The sequence below is a fragment of the Parasteatoda tepidariorum genome, chromosome 9 (assembly GCF_982258835.1).
Source record: "Parasteatoda tepidariorum strain Cologne lab strain chromosome 9, Ptep-v5.0, whole genome shotgun sequence".
Lineage (NCBI taxonomy): Eukaryota > Metazoa > Arthropoda > Arachnida > Araneae > Theridiidae > Parasteatoda > Parasteatoda tepidariorum.
In genome coordinates this window covers 72,571,763-72,591,955 of record NC_141763.1, presented here as the reverse complement: position 1 = coordinate 72,591,955, position 20,193 = coordinate 72,571,763, and the positions used below count along the sequence as shown (strand labels likewise).

At 33.8% G+C, this 20,193-nt stretch overlaps 1 protein-coding gene across 4 annotated transcripts in view; it reads right to left on the bottom strand.

Moving 5' to 3' along the window:
* Positions 1 to 6,046: 6,046 nt before the first annotated feature.
* LOC107437623 (acetyl-coenzyme A transporter 1) overlaps positions 6,047 to 20,193 on the bottom strand; it is a 32,529-nt gene continuing 18,382 nt past the window's right edge. For all 4 annotated transcript variants that reach the window (XM_016049699.4, XM_016049700.5, XM_016049702.5 and 1 more), the window contains exons 5-9: positions 15,598 to 15,782; positions 11,763 to 11,883; positions 8,435 to 8,647; positions 7,628 to 7,785; positions 6,047 to 6,379 (exon numbers count right to left, since the gene is read on the bottom strand). In XM_016049699.4, coding sequence (XP_015905185.1) covers positions 6,334 to 6,379; positions 7,628 to 7,785; positions 8,435 to 8,647; positions 11,763 to 11,883; positions 15,598 to 15,782 — 723 coding nt within the window. In that variant the 3' untranslated portion in view covers positions 6,047 to 6,333. The remainder of the gene's footprint in view (positions 6,380 to 7,627; positions 7,786 to 8,434; positions 8,648 to 11,762; positions 11,884 to 15,597; positions 15,783 to 20,193) is intronic.

The window sequence follows — 20,193 nt, the reverse complement described above, 5'->3', positions numbered from 1 at the left end:
GAAAAGCAGGCTATCAAGAGTACAATATTCAGCAATATGCTAATCAAAGTTAGCGATGCCATTTGAGAAAAACGAAAAAACGAGTTCAAAAGGAAGGTGGTTCTCTTTAATCAAGATAACGCCCGGCCACATGTTAGTGCAATGACCGGCTGGACGCTCTACACTCTTGATTCACTACACTTGGGATTTGATGCAACATCCACCATACAAACCAGACATGACACCTTCGGAGGTCGATCGATTTCTGGACTCGCGCACTCCCCCCAATTTTTCGCAGAAGGGATTGAAAAGTTGCCAAAACGGTGGCAGACTATTGTTGTTTTGAATGGAGATTACTATCCTCATTAGCTTTGCTGATTTTGTATGTATTTATTATTTTACAGGATTGTTTTTCTTTTTACTGAAAACGTTTTTACTCAACCCGATATAGTATACAGTTATTCTCCTCGGCATGGAGTCAAAGAGAGATTGGATAGCATGGACGGGTACAGTATTCCATTCATCGACCATAGTGACTGATGAGTGGTGGCGTGCCAGTCGCTCGGCAACCATTGACCAGACGTTTTCTATCGGTGCGAGATCAAGAGAACGTGCTGGCCAGGGCAACAAGCGAACATGTTCTGTGTCAAGGAAGGTCAGGACAGTGCGGGCAACATGAAGTCGTGCTTTGTCCTGCTGAAGCGTAACGTTATGAAGGCTTCGAAGAAAAGGCAGAGCAATTGGCCCTAAGTTAGGGATGAGATTAGCCAAAAGGCAAAAAATCTGAATTTCCACGATAGTAAATTTTACGCAAGCGCAACCCTTTAATAATAAATCCCAGACAGTTTAAGGTAATAAATAATGTGTTGACACACAATTGTGTACTAATCTATTATTATAGAAATGATTACATTGATACTTAACATTTAGTGAAAATAAAAATTACCAATTGAAAAATTAAAGCTGGAAATCATATTTTTCCTCAGTTTGCATAAGAGACAATTATTACTTGAAAAACTACCTGGTTTAGCAAATTAAAACTACTGAGAATGTACATTAATATTTAATTTCTTTTAATAAATACTGTTATGTGACTTACAGCAAATATATCAGTAATACTACTTTTTAAATTATATTGGAAAAAAAAACTTTAACAATGGACCGAATCATTATGTTCAAATTATAGTCTAATCTAACTAGAGCCCTCTGAAACATATCAATAACAGTGAAGCTGAAATATATACGAGGGTTGCTATTTATATTTCTGGCCTAATAATGAAAAAACAAATATGTAGGATCGAAATTGGTTTTATTGTTTTTCAAAATATTCTCCATGATGATCAATACACTTTTGCATGCGTTTGAACCAATTTTCAAAGCACTTTTTCTAATCCGATTGAGGTAACTCCAAAACATGCGTTTTGAATGCATCAACCGCTTCTTCGGGGGTCAAAAATCGTTGTCCACCTAATTTATTTTTGATGTGTGGGAATAAGAAGAAGTCATTGGGTGCCAAATCAGGGCTGTACGGCGGATGACCCATCAGTTCGATCTTTCGCTCCGTCAGAAATGCCTTTGTTTGAGTCGATGTGTGAGAGCTCGCATTGTCATGATAAAGAATGATTCGCCTGTTCTTCTGCTTTTTTCGAATTTCGCCGATGACTTCTGGCAAACAAATGGTCGTGTACCATTCAGAATTGACCGTCCTGCGTTGCTCTAACACCACTGTTGCCACATGACCGTTAATGCCGAAAAAACAGGCAATCATTTGTTTCGATGTGCTTCTTCCTCGAACAACTTTTGTTGGTTTTGCCTCGTCTTGGAAGACCCATACAGTTGATTGCTGTTTTGTTTCCGGCTCATATGCATAGATCCATGATTCGTCACCTGTGTAGATGTTATACACAGCCTTTGATGTACCTTGAACGTATTTTTCCAACATTTCCTTGCACCAATCGACACGAGCCTTTTTTTGAGCGTTTGTCAGATTATGCGGGATCCAACGCGAACAAATTTTTTTTACGCTCAAATGTTCATGCAATATTTTATTGATGCTAGTCATACTAATGTCCAAAGACGCTTCTATCTCACGGTATGTCACATGACGATCTTGCTTTATCAGTTCACGCACAGCATCGATCTTTTCTGGCACAACAACGGGTTTTGGACGACCTGCAGAGGATTCGTCCTGGATCGAACATCGACCACGATTAAATTCATTTTACCAATTTTTTACAGTGCTGTAGGATGGCGCTTTATCGCTGAATAAAGAATTAAGTTCATCGAAGCACTCTTGTCTTGACAATTCACGTCGAAAGTTATGAAAAATATTGGCATGAAAATGTTCACGATTCAATTCCATTTTTTGAAAGAGAAGAATTTTTCAATTCACTGTCAACAACACAAATGAAGCTATAATGGTAAATCGTCTGTTGAATTTATGTTTAAAAATATCAAACTTTCGATTAAAATCGTCTGCGGTCGCCTAGCAACACTTACCGTTGCCAAGGCCAGAAATATAAATAGCAACCCTCCTAGTAACTCCTTAACATACAAAAATTGCGATTTCAGTTTGAAAAATTACATGACAATCAGCAACTGTTTAGATAATTGTTTTTTATTTGATAAGAATTTTGCATTTTATAGCATAAATAACAGCAATTATAAATAAAAATTTGATGATGAGTTAATTAACTCTTTCCCCCCCCCCAAAAAAAAAAAAATTTTTTTTTTAATTAAATCCCTTTTTAAGTGATTGCTTTTGTTTGCTATATTTAGTCGTTAGTCCATCTTCAAACTTCTTGTGACAAATCCTATTTTTTCTTCTTTGCAAGCACAGAATGTAAGTTTTGAATATATTCCCTTCCAGTTTCTCTGGTGTTGTAACACTTACATATACTAATAATCGTCGTTAGAAAAACAGCCACCTTTATAGTAACTAATTTTTAAAAGAATTTTACTTCTTACAAGAATCGCGATAGTTGATCTTAAAATTGTATGAATATCAGGGATGAGAGTAGTCAGAAAGTAAAAAAGAGGAAATCAACAAAAAAAAAAAGATATATATATATATATAAACAAAAATGTGACAAAAAAAGTGCGATTTTTAAACTTGTAAACCATGTGAATATAAATCCCGATATGAGACTTTTAAATCACGTAAATATGAAACTCTACATCGAATTTAAAAAATGCGAAAATACAAATCATGATTTTTTAATTTTTTGATCACGATGCATAATTTTTAAATCGTGCGATATTACAACCGCAAAAACGAATCACGATATTGGATTTTAAGCTCGCGTGAATACGAATTGCTACATAGGGCTTTAAAAGCTCGTAAATACAAATCGCGATATTGATTTTTTAAATCTCGTAAGTAAGAATCGCAATGTACAATATTTAAATCGCCTGAATAAGAATCGCAACGTTCAACTTTTAAATCAAGTAAATACGAAAATCGAGATTTGATAATAAAATCGCGATTTTAAAAATGCATAAATACAAAACACGATATTGGATTTTTAAATGTCGTAAATAAGAATCATAATATACGATATTTAAATAGCGTAAATAAGAATCGCAATGCGCAACTTTTAAAGCACGTAAATACGAAAATCGATGATTGATATTAAAATCGCGTGAATAAAAATCGAGATATTTGCAGAGTCAGGACTTCTGATTTCTAATAGGCTTGTTTGTACTATTTTTGTTTAGATATAATAAATAAAAATTCACAAGATTAATTGAATGAGCAAATAAATATTTTCACCGCAAATCCACCTCTATTTTTTTCCTCTTTTTTTGTTTGTTTTCACGCCAGAATACAAGAAGCAGCGACGTCTGAATTACGAAAATACGAGCTATCCAGCCGACGGATAAAAAATAAGGAAAATCTTATTTTCTGTGCGTGAAATCGGAGAAAATAGCTAAAATAAGTAAAAATGCGGAAGGGTTTAGCAGCTAGGGCATAGATTGAATTTTCAGTTTATCTTTGAAAATCGTAAATAAATATAATTATTTTACTTCAATGACTGAATTTTAAAAAAAACGGGATATTTATTTTAGAAAAACGAAACTTTTAGAGAATCGGAGTTTTTGATAAAAAGGCTGAAATTCGAGAGACAAAAAAAATCTCATCCCTGTATAAAGGTCAACCAGTTTTATCCCAAGGAAATGATTTTTAGAGAAACTTCAGAGGGAGCTAGGAAAAGGGACTTCAATAATTTCCCTCCGGGGAAAATTAAATACCTCATAAAATATTTTAACTTGTGCAAAAAAAAATTTCAGCGGAAATTAGCGGAAAAAATGGAAAAATCTGAAAAAAACCGGAAATCCGCGAAAGAATCTCATCCCTGGAATATGAATAACAATTATGGATTCTGAAATCACATGAATATGAAACTAGATATACGATTTTGAAGATGAGAAGAAAAAAACTGGGATATAGAATTTTTAAAACACGTAAATACAAATCACGATTCATAATTTTTAGATCACGTAAATACGAATCATGATGCGTAATTTTTAGATTGCATAAATAAGAATTATGATGCATAATTTTTAGAATGCGTGAATGCGAATCCCAATGCCCTATTCTAAAATCACGTATAAATACGGAAATCAATATTTGATATTATAAACCGCATGAGCAAATCAAGACATTGAATTTTAAATTGGCGTGAATACGAATCGCTACATAGGTTTTTAAAAGGGCGTAAATAAGAATCACAATATCGGATTTTCAAATCTCGTAAATAAGAATCGCAACGTACAATATTCAATTCGCGTGAATAAGAATCACAACACGCAAATATGAAAAGCTATGTTTGATATTAAAATCATTTGAATAAGAATCGAGATATTAGCAGATTCCAGGCTTGGGACCTCTAAAAAGCTTGTCAGAAGCAGCGTCGTTTGAACTACGAAAATCAGATCTATTTGGAGGGCGGGTAAAAAATTTGGAAAATCTTATCTGCTATGTGTAAAAGGGGAAAAATAGCTAAAATAAGTAAAAATAAGAAAGAATGAATAGCTATGTATGTAGTTTGAATTTTCTGTTTCTCTTTGAAAATCGGTGAATTTTTTGAAAAAAGCGGAATACTTATAAAAAAAAAAGTGAAATTTTTAGAAAATCTGAAATTTTGATAAAAAAAAAGCTGAAATTCAAGAAAAAAAAGTGAAAAAAGCGGAAAAATCTCATCCCTGCCTAACACATAAAAAATGTAACGGTTTCTGTTCGAAGTGCCGGCAATGTGAACAAGAGGTGATCGAGACGGGTATCCGATGACACCCCATACCATTACTCCAGGTGACGGGCCATTATTAAGATATCGAATGCAAGCTGCCAATGGGAGTTCTCCACGATGTCGCCAAACACGGATGCGGTCATCATGAATCTGTATACAGAACCTGGATTTGTCTGAAAAGACGACGTCATGCCATTTCTGCGTCCAGGTTCTTCGTTGATCACACCATTAGAAGCGCTCCCGTCTGCGATGCAACGTCAAGGGTAGCCAAAGCCATGGTCGCCGTGCTGACAGTCATTGCTGCTGCAAACGTCGTCCAACTGTTCGTGCAGACATTTGTTGTCTTGCAAATGACCTCATTTGTCGACTCAGCGTTCGTGACGTGGCTGTACGATCCTTTAAGGCCATGTGGACAACGTGTCTATCTTCTAGGCTGTTAGTGATAGGGGGCAGCTGAGATCCTGCACGGCATTCTATATTCCGCTAACAGTCATGAGATCTCGACCAACGCGAGCAGCAATACTTTGGCATGATAAATCGCAATCTCGGTAGGTCACAATGCAACCTCGATCAAACTCAGGCACTTGCTGGTAGCATTTCTCCTTCTTACACGAGGAATAACAAAAACGTTTTTGCTAAAGAACAACGCTGGAATTAAATTTCTGTATGAGAAACATACTGTGCGTGTCGCTACCGCCGCATGTTTTGCATGAATGCTCTGATACGCTAATCATTTGCATACCACAACATGCTTTATCCGTCCTGCAAATTTCACGTTCGTGGAGGAAAAAAATAAAAAGTAATGACTTGAATACGAATGATAAAAATAGCCTTTATTAAAATTCAGTTTTCTCTATTTAAATGCAAAAAAAAGTATAATAGGTATTTTAGAAATTCAGCAAATATAAATGATCTGAAGTTTTTGTTGTTAAATAAAATGCTCAAAAAATGAGTTATTAAAAAATATTAACTGACAAAGAAATGGCAATAACAATAATATTAAAATAATTATGGAAAAATCAGGTCAGAGATATGCATTTTAAAACAAGAAATGGACTCTGTATTTATTTGGGAAATTCCAAGATCATGAGTTTTCACAATTAGTTCAAGATTTTGAGACTATAGATTCCAGGTTTTGAAGTTGGATGCACCTATAATAGGAAAAATATTTTACTTAGATTATTATTTAAATAGGGAAATATAAGTAAATATGTCAAAGGAATTATAAAGTTATTTCAATTTTAAATTTATAACATCATATAATAAATAAATGTTAAAAAATGAGTGGAGTTTATACTTATTTTAACCTTCCTCTACTCAGCTCTTCAATTGCGTACTAGATGAAGACGATTACAAATACCCACACATCTGACCTATGACGTCAGCTGTCTTTTATGAGTAAAATGGCGTGTTAAAGTTGAACTAAGTTTCTCACATAAGTTAGAATGTTAATCAAATACAGCGCCGTACCGAGCATGAAATTTGTTGAAATATAATTATTTCTCGTTTACGTCTTTTACTTAACTTAGATTTATTATTTGTTTATGCATTTTCTTGTAACCAAGATAATTTTTTTTTTGTGTGTGTGTGTACCTGGTATCTTCCATGCATAATTAGTTGATTTATGTTCTACGTGGCTTCGTGCCAGTCTATGTGTTAGGTATGAAATATATAGTAAAAGAATCCCTGAGTAAGAATATATTGTTGTTGTTGTCGTTCATTTACGCCGCACCAGAGCTACCCAATGGGCTATTGGAGACGGTCTGGGAAACATCCCGGAGGATGATCCGCAGACATGCCATCACAATTTTGATCCTCTGCAGAGGGGATGGCATCCTCCACATGGCCCGACGACCTGCATGCGTAGTCAAGCACTTTACGGTAGAACAGTTTAACGAGGACCAATACCGCACACCCTCGGTGCCTACGCAGACTGATCCAAGTGGTCATCCACCCGCATACTGACCGCAGCCAGTGATGCTTGACCTCTGTGATGTGCTGGGAGCCGTGTCTTTATGATCAGTCCATTGCGGGACGAGTAAGAATATATAATGTATGAATTAAGAGAGTTGATACTTGATGGGCTTAGATAACTCGAAATAGAATGGAAAGAACCCTTTGGTTTCCCATAGGATACCTGCAAACGACGTCCTCCGTGAGTAAATCGTGGAATTTATTTACGTCGCGATTCAGTAAATCAAGTTCGACTAACATGCGTGACGTCACTTGCAGTTATCCAGTTAAATCTAATTTGAAAATTGTTTCAGCGTGAAAATAAACTGAGCCTATTAACTGCAATGTTAAAACGCCAAGCTAAACCACGTGATTTCAGCAATATACCCAAGCGGGACTTTCGGTACGTAAATAAGTGAATAAAAATAAGGAGGAAAAGAACTTACTTTGTGGTTTTCCAATCTGATGATAATGTACCTTGTAGTTTCACTATAACTTTACGGCCCCATCTTAGCCAAAGAAATCCAAAAATAACGCAAGCGACAGATTCGACAGAAAAACCATCCACAGTAGTTACGCATTTATGACCGGCAGCCATACATTTCTGTAATAAGAAGGGGAAAAAATTTATAATTTTTTTAATGAAAAAAAAAAAAAAACTAAAACCAAAAATGCATGAGGCATAATGATTTTTTACTATTTGAATTAAATATTTTATACTGTCAATGATTTATATTTAGGAAGCTTAGCAAATAGCCTAGTTCATAGCATTATGTAAGGGGTTCCCGACCTTTTTGTTCATTAAAGCACAATCTAGAATACCGGGTGGACCGCGAGCACCTTTTGCTTTCTCAAGATTAATTTGTAATTGGAATTTGTACTTTTACATAACATTTTAATGAAGTCAAATATATTTATTGTGGTCGAACAATGGCGGGCACGTTGATGCTCGCTGGTATAAGAAATGGGACCCCTGAAAAATTGTTTCGGTATTTTTTATTTTTTCTCCCCTTGTCAGCAAAAGTAAATGACGCACCTCTCTCATAATGCTTACGTAATTTTTTTTTAACTTTCATTGTTTTTTTTAAATATTAATAAACCAGTTTTCAGTAATTTAAAAACTATTTTCTCTATTATCTATTTTAAAAATATTTTTAGAAAAAAGATTGTTGTTATCTGCCGAAGTAACCCTGTACAATGATTATACTTTTGAAGCCTAAGGATTCAAATAAGGAGAAAAAAATTTTACTTACCGATGCTGTTTCTGCATTGTTACAGTTGTAAATAGGATTCTCACATGTCTTATACGTGAGCACATCCACTAACCATAGAGCCACAGTGGATGACCAATTCCTTCCAAGATTAAGGAAGGTATTTAAGATGGTCATATAAGTCCCTCCAATGGCAGGGTCACTCACTCGGTTCAAGAAAGAGCCCACAGAAATATGTAGACAGACGACGACTGCCTAAAATAAATAAAACAAAATTTAGATGCTTTATACAATTGATTTCATAATCAATTGGGGAATATATTGAGAACATGCTAAGATTATGTTAAGAATATACGAGCATGTTCTACACAAGAGGTTTTAAACTCAATTTTGCAGAGGGCCATATATTAAATTTAGAATATGTAGGAGGGCCATATGCAAATAAAAAAAATGTACTGAATTATTATAAAATTTGATTTATCTAATTATATAGTTTATAATATACGGTTATTAAAAATCATATCAAAGTTATAACAGATGGTAATTATTTTGAGCTCGAGGATCCAGATACCTGACTTCTCTTGTTTTTGACAAGCTCATTGATGTCCGGTTTCATATTTGTTATAATTATTTTAAGAATTGATTGGAGATGCTCATTCGTAAGTCTTGCGCGATGTTTGTTCTTATTTATTTTCATGGCGGAAAACATCTGCTCGCATAAATAGGTGCTACCAAACATGCACAGAATGCGTGCTGCATGCTTTTTTAATTCCGGGTATTTATCCAAACTCTTGAAATATTGTGTATAAAATGTAAGAGCGTTAACCTCTTCAAATTTTTCTTTCAAAATACTGTCCGATTGAAGATTTATTAACTCCATTTGCAAATGAACTGGTGCCTGTGAAGCTTCAAAATTGAATGAATTGTTGAAAATTGGGAATTCCGTTTCATTCATTTTGCGGAAGTCTTCAAAACGATTGTTGAATTCCGTGATCAGATTTTGCAGAAGTTGAGAATATTGATTCAATTTTTTTTTTTCGTTCACTGTGCCAAATGATTTTAAATGAGGGAAATGATCCAAAGTTTAATTTTTTACCTGATTTTCCCACAGCCTCAACTTTGTTTCAAAGGCTTGAATAGATTTGAGTGACAATCAGATTTTTACCCTGTAACTTTACATTCAGCTCAGTCAAGTGTTAATTCATATTTACCAAAAAGGCACAATCAATCCACCAGTCATTGTCATAATCAATTGGGTTGCCATTTTCTAACATGGAAGCATGAATGGGGTCACGTAATGGAGAAAATCTTTCTAAAACTACTCCTCGACTGAGCCAACGAACTTCGGTGAAATAAGGGACATCAAAATAATTCTCGTCCAAATCTTGTAAAAACTGCCTGAACTGTCGGTGATTTAGTCCTCTGCTCCTTATAAAATTTACTATTTTAATTATAAGTTTCATGACATGGTCCATTTTTAAATGTTTGAATGCCAATGATTCCTGATGAATTATACAGGGAAATCCCACCAAATTCCCTAATGTTTTCTGTATTAATTTAGTTACAACGGCTGAATGTTTGCCAGCCATGGCAGGAGCGCCATCCGTAGTTGTGCTGCTAAGTATATTCCATTCGAAGATTCCGCTTGTTGCTAAGAAATGGCGTGACTGTCTATCTCTCTCGCTTGTCTAGGCACGCACTGCCCTTGAAATTACTTATAAATGTAGTGTGCACATTTTAAAACTTCCGTAGAGGAATCGAGTTAAGTCTATAAAAGCTCTAAAAAACACGATTCTTCTTTCTGTGACACATCGCGATCGCGGGCCGTATTGATACGAACCGGAGGCCGGATGTGGCCCGCGGGCCGTATCTTTGACATGACTGTTCTACACATTCATAATGAAAACCCCGTGAATTCCCGATTTTAAACCATGTTAAGGCTCATTGCATTAAACTATAAGTATTAAATACAGAACATTAATTTTTTTCTGGTAATAGCATTTGCATAATGTGTTTCTGATAAAAAAAAATTGCATCACTCAGTACTTTTAGTTTTAAATTAAATTTTTGAATAAATGTGGTTGTTATTCATAATTACAACTACATGTAGTTGTTGTTTATAATTATTATTTTCAATGACGTTTTAAGCGTCATAATAATTCCTGCAGCAGAAATGCACAAGTTGTAGAAAACACCCATTTTTCTTTTGGAATTTTTCCGTATTTTTATCAGTTTAAAGCAGTTTTGTTGATAAAGCGATTTCCCCCCGTTTTTCACTCCAATCATTAACGGATTAAAACCGTCAATTGAAATTTTAGTTTTTGCCAAGCTTTAATTTTTCTCCAATCATTTTTTCGATTATTTCCAATGGATGGTGTTTTCAATAGAAATGTACACAATAACAATCTCGAGCTCGGCACATACTCTAGTTCCGGTTAAGAATTTTGCAGCTGCTTACTACATGTTATTCTGATAGGCGATGTTTTCAAACGGATAATTTTGCTTTCAATAAAGGAAATAAATTAGATAATTTCTGAGCTCAAATCTGCTATATTTCATAAGATATTAATGTTAATATGTAATTCTGGTGAGTTTGAAGTGCAAATTTGTTTTAGTTTTTTAAAGATATATTGTTAAAAAAGGTGACATGGTTGCTAGATTTTGAATAACTCGCTTTTTTGGCAGTCTTGATATGGCCTCTTTCCATAAGTTTATTACTGTTTGTTCTTGTTGCAAGCTGTGCACCATCTTACGTTAGTGTTAACACTTTTAGCATTGTAAACACCAGTATTGTTAGCATTGTAAACACAAGTAATAAGTAATCAAATACATTGTTTGCAAGAATCTCAAAACACAATGATGCCAAATGGCTTTAAAATACAACGGAAACAGTAACCCGGAAATTTATGCGATACCGAGCTTGCAGCGTTCCCTAGTGTAGAAAACACCATCCATACTTGTTCGTATTTTTTAGCCATTATTTTATGGTTTTGAACATCATATAAATAAAATTGCGATTCCACTTTATTCTCAAACTTACACAATACTGAAGCGAAATTTTCCCTATTACTATTTCTTCGTAATATAACACTTGAGCCGCAGTGGCTCAGGGAACAATAGATTGTAAAAACTTGTTATGTTACGAGGTAAAAAACCAGTCTGATTATGGATTTTTACGGGGGGAAAAAACTTGTTGCTGTATGGTAAATAACTGCTGAATCTACGGATTTACTTCGTTAATTTTACATTTTAGCACTATTAACTCAACTGCCAATTTAAAACCATAAATTTTACGTTTTTTTCTCTTTCTTGTTTGCTACGTTTTTTTAAGTAATAAAACAATTTTTAAGTAAGAATATCATATTCGTACCTGATGCAGGGTAAAGCTCAAAACTATCACAACATAATAATAAGTGGGAAAACCACCAGATTCCAGTTTAACGTTGTAAGTCCATGAAACTAGGAAAGCAAATAAAACACCAAACAGTAACCTGTTTTAAATATTCAACAAAAAAATTATCAATCATTAATACAAGACTTATAATATGAATAAATATGCAATAAGACACTTCATAATTCATATAACTTTAACTTACTATTTTTTTAGCAGTTTTCCTCTACAAAAAAAAAAAAAAAAAAAAAAAACTGCTTTATAGTACAAATTGGAAAGGTAATTTTTTGAGTTTAGTTTTAATACATATATTTTATCTGAATGTAACCCGCTGTGGCTCAGTGGTTGAGGCACTGAACTGTCCTTGTGAAGAACTGGGATTCGAACCCCTGTAGTGGTGAGAAGCTCAACCCAGCTTCAGATCGATAACTACAAACTTATCTCGGAAGTTGGCCTGTGCACAGTGCTGACCACAGTGCCATATCCACACCGTTGGTCATGAAATTGTGAAGCCTCCATGACACCTCTAGTTACAACGGAATGTAACGGGAATGCCTTACTTTAAAAACCACAGTGTAAATAATAATGTCTAAATTTAACACTTGCGTAAAAAATACATAGAGTATTTTCCAATTGTCGGCCTCAATATTTTTAGAAGGCTTGTTAAAAAAAATAAGGGAAAAAATACATACACTGGTGGACAAAATTAAGAGATGGAAGACATTTTCCCAAATATCTCAAAAAATACTGAATATAAATAAATGAAAATTGGTATGGATATAGCTTATTCCATGATAATAAAGTATGCAAAACAAAAATGAAAGTGCCATTCAATGGCAAGACCTATTGCCAATAAATCCAATGTAGTCTGAACTTAAGGATAAAAGATGACAATAAAAGTGAGGCTTGTACAGTGTGTGTTGCCTCTAGCATGGTGTATGGTCACCCCTGACAGACAGACAGCATGCACAACGAGTATGCATGCTGTTAATAAGGGAGTTAAGGAGGACTTGTGGAAGACCCTCCCATTCTTCCACCAGAGCAATTTTTAACTCCAGAATGGTTCTGGGGGGAGGTTGACGCATCGATATAGCTCTCTCAAGAGCATCTTAAGCATGTTCAATAGGATTTAGGTCAGGGGATTTGGCAGGACAATCCATTCGTTGAATATCCTCGCTTTCCAGATACTCATCAACCATGAGAGCTTTATGTGGTCGCCCATTGTCGTCCATAAAAATGAACTCAGAGCCAACAGCGCCCCTGAAAAGGCACACATAGGGCTCTAGGACCTCCTGCCTGTACCTCTGGGCATTCACGGAACCATTGTCAAACACATGGAGCGGTGTGCGGGTATCTTGCATGTGCGAATGAATGTGCGAAAATGCTTTCCATCTCATTAATTTTGTCCACCAGTGTACATTACAGGTCCTAAATTGATATTTAAATGAGAAAAAAGCAGAAATGTTTTCGAAGTGGGTTTAAAAACACCCAAAACTAGTTTTATTGTTTGATGTAAGTCCCGAGTGCTTCTAATAGTCAGTAACCTACTCTCAGTTTTCTCCAGCAACTAAACAGGTTTGGATGTTTTTAATCTTCCTTCTAATTATTCGTCAGGTTTTGATAATTTTATTTTCATTTTCTTACTTCACTTAAATATTAAATTGTAACCTTTAGTATGTATTGCTTGTAATTTAATTTTTCAACTAGGATTCTAAAGATATACAAGATGTTCCGAAATTAAATTGACGAATTCATAGGGGTGATAAAAGACATCAAGTGGAGGAGAACTTACCATTATACATGGGGTATAGCAAACTACTTTGAAAGGGTGGAAATCGTGAAAACGCGTGCAGGTTCTGAATCTGGGGGGGGGGGCACGCTGGGAGATCTTATTGGCATCTTCGAGCACTTTCAGGAATCGTCTTTTACGCTGTAGACTTGACAATGATGTCAGCAAGCACCGCTACGACGGACAACTCTTGTAATAAATAACCAACCTTTTTGTAGTCAGCAAGTTTGTAGCTTCTTTTTGTAGTTGTTTCCGAGCTGACGTCGACAACTATATGAGTTTTTCGAGGTTTTCATTTTCATGATTTGCGAACTCCATGTTTTATGGTAAGTTTTCATACTCTTCATGCTTTTTATCACCCCCTCTGAATTTTTCAGTGGAATTTTAGATTATTCATATGAAGGACGGGAATTACATAATACTCCGTATGTTGAATTTTCATGTTTTAAAGTTTTGAAACAATTTCTCTATTTTCTTAGTAAAGCAAAGCATTGTATTCTGTCATTATGTTTTTTTGTTCCAGATAATTCTTTAACAATAAGCTTTTTAAAATAGAATAGCTGTTAAAGCATTTTGTTAAAAGTTTATAATTTTTATTTACTTTTTCATTTAAGCTCTTATTTTTTTATTTAACTTTTACTTCACATTTGCACTCTTATGTAGGCAAGAAGAACACATTTTGAAATATGATTTTCCACTGAAAGAAATGTTGGCCTTTATTGAACCATAATATTGTTCGAATTTGCTGCTACCTTAACATAGGCAGCCGCGATGGCTCAAGGAATAGATCATTCACTTTTCAATTAGATGACCCAGGTTCGAATCCCAACGGTGGTTGATTGATACGAATTCTGCTCCCGGATCGCACAGACCACAGTGCTGACTTAAAATATATCCTCTATAGTAAACGGCTCATGGGTTAGTATCCTCTTGTCGTCGTTCTAGCCATGGGGTTGTTTTCATGCTTTTCCTCTCCATGTAAAACAAATGCTTGTTAATTCCATAGAAAAGTCCCCCACGAGTTTTTCCTAAGGCTTTTTCCAGGAATTCTCTTATCCACTGGGCTGGATTCAGAATTAGAAAGTCTGTGAAGTTGAATATTGCGTAAACTCAGAATCAGGTTGTCTGTGCAACGCTGATTATAAGATAGAATAAAACCTTATCTTTGGGCTTAGTTGCACTAAATTATCATACTTTGTAAACTCAATTACACGATATCATATTCAACGACTGGAAAATGGTTTAAATTTACACCGAATTTGGATTGCAGCAAATTTGCCGATAATTATAGTTGAAGACATTATTTCAAAGTTGCGCGATTTTTCTGAGAGTGAGTTGGTTTTGATGCATGGATACTAGATCAATATCTTAAACTTACAACAACTGTCCAAGATCCCTGTTTCGTAAATCACACATGACCAATATAGGCTCAGCCTATACACAAGCTATGCCATTTAAATTAGTTTTTGGATTCTGGATTTCTTTTTGGTATTAAAAATAATTGTTTATGTTCTTCCTTCCCCCTGCTAGCAACACGTGACATATATTCTTAACATCATCAGACACATGGTGACATGACACTTCATTACTCGATGCTTCGGACTTCAAAAGTAAGTGAATGTTAGCACAAAGGCAATGACGAATAATTAATAAAATGTTTATTTGAAACAGATAACTTATTGAAAATACCTGATAAATTAAAAACCACAAATACTTCTTTAGTTAAGTATAATATTTATAATTTATTATTTTATTTATTAATGGTTTATTTTAGCTTTGTATTTCAATGAGTAATTTTTTCGTATTTTCTATTTTTTACTTTTTTAAGAAATCTATTTTCCATCACTACATTTTAAAGCTTTTACGTAGTTTTCAGAAGTAATGTCGCTGAAATTAACTAAACCCATAAGAATTATGGAAAATCCATAGTATAATAGTAAATCCGTAATACTGCTACATTTGGAGTCCAAAGTTAGGAAACTATTTTTAAAGTAATGAAATACAAATTGAAAAGCACATACGTACTTAATAGGAAATGCTTTTAAAAAGACTTTGAAACAGTTGAGTCCCACAGCAAAACGACTAATATAGAGAGAAACGATAACAGCGAATGGCGTCATTGGAATTTCTAAAAGAGCCATAGTCTCTGTGTGAACTCCAGCTTCAATAAATTTGAGTTTGCTCACAGCCTCAACAGCAACAAAAGCTATCTAAATTTTAAAAGAAGCAAAAAGTATCAATAACAGTGAAATTTAAGTAAAATTATAACAGAATATTTTCTTGGCATATTTTTTACATAAACATCGACACATCCATGCCAAATTATCAATTCGTGACATTACATTTATCGAGAAGTCGACGTAATGTTTCTGACAACTTTATTATGAACATTGACCATTGCGTCATTTATGTCACTATTACAAGATGCCCTTTTGGCATCAATTTGAAGAAAACTTCGCTGCACTGCGTTTATTTAGAAGTAAACGCAATCTCTAATTCTCTATGGACTTTGGGCAGTGTTAAGTTATACTATTTGTGTGTTACCAATTGAAATATATTTTCGCGGTTTTGGGTTTATCCGGGCTTTAAGTTGCTCAAAAGCTTTTAAGAGGCGAAAATTTGTTGAAATGACAAGGAATTAGTTAGTTTAGTTTCAGAGATGACGTAGACTTAAATATTCAATCATGTGTGTGTTTACATTTTATTCATTTATTTATTTATTTCATATATTTTAACCCCATTACAAACTTTGTTTAATAGAAACTTTGTCTGTTAGAATTTCTATCTGTTTAGAACAGCGTTTCCTAACCTTTTTGATACAAAGGACCCCTTTTTAAAATTTTTTAAGAAGTCACGGACCACCCCCCTGAGAAAAAAAATTGCAAAAAACATCAATTTTTAGTATTTAATTTAATTTAGCATTTAATTTTATTATTTCAATAGCATATAAAATATTTAAAATTAAAATTTTTAGTTTGAAGGTTGTTGCTGCTTTTCCTTAATTAATAAATTGAATAGAGGGATGGTTTTCGACAACAACGCGCATAACATGTTCATTCAATCGATAACGATGTTTTGTTTTTATTGTCATAACTGTGGAAAGTCCGGCTTCGTTAAGATACACTGTAGCTAACGAAATTATAGCTGAAATAGCTCGCTTTACAAGCAATGGATAGGCTTCTTTCACAGAAGACCAGAACTCTTCGAGTGTTTTTGAATCGAAATCCATTTTTAGCAAGGACTTTGTTCTAAGATCTATAAGCTCATCTTTGGCAAGGTTCATATCATCGATACAGTAAATATCACAAAGAAAAGGAAGACAAATCCACAACTTATCTTTTATCTTTATCTCATCCAATTTAAAATATTTTTTCAATGAAACTTGAAGTACTTCCAGGTGCTCACAGATTTCATTTTTTAAGTTATTCTGTAACAAATTATCTTGCCAAGATCCATTTTCAGAATTCGTCCAACATTTAAAAGTTTGCATATATCTCAATATATATTTTGAATTCTATTTTTTTCAAAGTGGCATCTTCAATTAGAATGCTTGTAATTTCTCAGTTGCATCCATAATGGTATATCGGGTCCTTGGATTAAAAGACTTATATTGTTCATGCGGTTAAAATTATCTGCCAGGTAAGCCAATTTATAGGTAAAATCTTTTTTGTTTATTCGAAGAATGAGTTATCTTTTTCTTCTAGAACAAGTGATAATTCGATCTTCAACATGAAAAATTGTTTCAAAACCTGCCCTCGTGACAGCCAGCGCAATTCCGTGTGGTACAGAAGTACCTCATGCTCTACGTCCATTTCTTGACACAGCGTTTCGAAGAGACGATGATTAAGAGCTCTACGTCTAATAAAATTTACAGTTTTAATAACTTTTGATAATGCTTCTTTTAAGCTGGTTGGAAGAGTTTTTGTAGACAGCTCATGTTTATATAAAAAACAATGAGTAACAAGAACATTAGGAGACTTTTTTTTTACCAACAGGGCAAAACCAGATTTATTGCCAAGCATCACAGGTGCTCCATATGTACGAAGTGAATGAAGTTTTTCTTTCCAGCCGAAGTCTTGTTTGGTAAAGGAAACATTTAATATTGCTAAAACATCAACTGCCTTTGTAGTTTGCAAAAGAGACTCATAAAATAAGAATTCTTCTTTGATAGTATCAAGAGACACGTAACGAACAAAAACAAGAAGTTGACTATAATTCGAGATATCTGTAGTTTCACCCAGTTGCATACTAAAGGGAAATGGCGATACTTTCAATTCATCGATGATCTTTTTCAAGATATTGCAAGAAATTTCAACTATTCTTGACTGTGTCACATCATTTGAAAATGGAATTGCCTCAAGTTTTTTTTCTCTGTTCCAATCTACAAACTAATTCAACCATCTCCAGCGCACATGGCTTAATTAACGTCTCTCCAATAGTATGCGGTTTCTTGCTTTTAGCAATATGATATGCAACTTTGAGAGATGCCTCAACCAGAGATTTTTGTGGAATACCAAATCCAAGTTTGTCTAATGTTCCAGATTTCAAAAACTGGGCTTTCTTCTTAGTAAAAAAGTCTAGATCTAGTAACCTGAACAAGGTGTCAAATGTACGTAGCTTGATAGGAGATAATAAAAATAGTACAGCGGGCGTCATCAGGGGGTTGCCCATGATGGTGCAAACTGAAAGCCGGTTAGTGGAGGATGTTAAAAATATGACAGGGATATTAGAGGGCTGTGTGCAGTCCGTACTGAATTTGGGGTATCTCGATCACCTAGTTTCAAATATGTATGTATTTTCACCTTTTAGAAAGAAAAAAAGATCAATGTTATTTAAATATTACTGATACAAACGTTTTAAAAATTAGGAGTAGTCGGTGGACCCCCAAAATATGACCCATGGACTCCTAAGAGGTCCATGAACCACTGGTTAAGAAACCCTGGTTTAGAAACTATTCCTCTTCATACCATTTTGATTTAGTTGTTATATGCAATTAAATTCTTTACGTCAAAGAATAGAAGTTTGTCCTTTAGTTTCAGAAATGGCGTAGACTTAAATATTCAATCATGTGTGTGTTTACAATTTATTAATTCATTTATTCTTTTATTTTTTTCATATATTGTAATTCTATTTATTAAAAACTTTGTTTAAAAGAAACTTTGTCCGTTAGAATTTCTATCTGTTTAGAAATTATTCCTCTTCATACCATTTGTTTTAGTTGTTAAATATGAAATTAAGTTCCTTACGACAAACCATAGAAGTTTTTCTCCAATCTTCTCTTTTCCTCGGGAAAAAAAAATACAAGCTTAGCAGGTTTTTCCAAAAAGGATAAGGTATACTTTGAGCCACGTAGATTAAAGCCAAAAGCATCAAAGCGAATAAAGAACACATAAAGTGCAGAAATGGACATACTGTAGTTACGATTCTCTAGAATTCCATTAGTAAAAATAGAAAAAGAAAGAAATTCTAATAGTTTCTAAGGTGGCTTCTTAGTCTTAAATCTTCAATCAAGTTTACATTTATTTATTATTTACATTTATTACTTTATTTATTAGTTTACATTTCTTATTTTATTTATTTCAGATCTCTTCTGTCTATTAGAAATTCTGTCCGTTAGAAACTCTGTCTACTTTGAAACTATTCCTCCTCACACCATTTTGTTTTTGCTTGTTATATATGTAATAAAATTATTTTCAATAAATTGCAATATTTTTTTTCTCGAATTTTTTTTAAAGAGAGGATAGAGTACATTCTTTGCTTTATAGATTAATGCAAAAAACAACGTGAATAAAGCATAAATAAAGCACAGAAATGGACATGCTATGCTTTAAATTCTCTAAACAAGAACCTTTCTCAGTGTCTAAACATCAAATATGTTTCCTCGTTGTCTAAACGCAATTTTGTGTCTAAATACTGAGAAAAGCTCTTGTATGCATTTCGGTATTTTATTTGTTCTTTAATCAAGTTGTTTTTTGCTTTAGAGGTTTGCTTTTTAGTTGCAAAAAAACATCTTTTTAAGAGCCTCTGTATGTTTGGCAATTTTTCGATGTTAAAATTTCGACGCAGAGGTAGTTTTTCCTTCTAGCTTCTAAAACAAGGTTTAATTAACTTCTCTTCCACGTTTTAAAATACCTTAAACGGAATTGAAGGTTATCACATTTTTTTAAGCGCGTTTAAACCCCTAAACCTGATATCAAAAGTTTATAAAACAGTTTCAGCAAAAAATAATAATAATAAATACAGCTCAAATGTACTGCCACAACATTAAAAGAGAAAATTTTGTAAGATTCGCCATATTAATTCAATACATAAAAAAAAATTGCTCATGACAGTTGACACCTGGGCAAATAATATGTCACCTGGAGTTGAGTGCCATCGTGAGGGTATATGTCCATACTGATGTCCTCGCTGAAATAAATGTCGCTATGTTTGATATACATAAATAAAAATATGTACGAAGCTTTTTCTGTTTTGAAATGAATTTAAGTATCCACTGGGTGAAAATATGAAATTTCGACGAAAATCTCGATTTTTTATATAATTATTATTCTTATTTGAACTTTAGTTCATTAGCTTTCCAAAACACTTTAAATTTTCAGTTTCTAATTTTTACAAATAAAG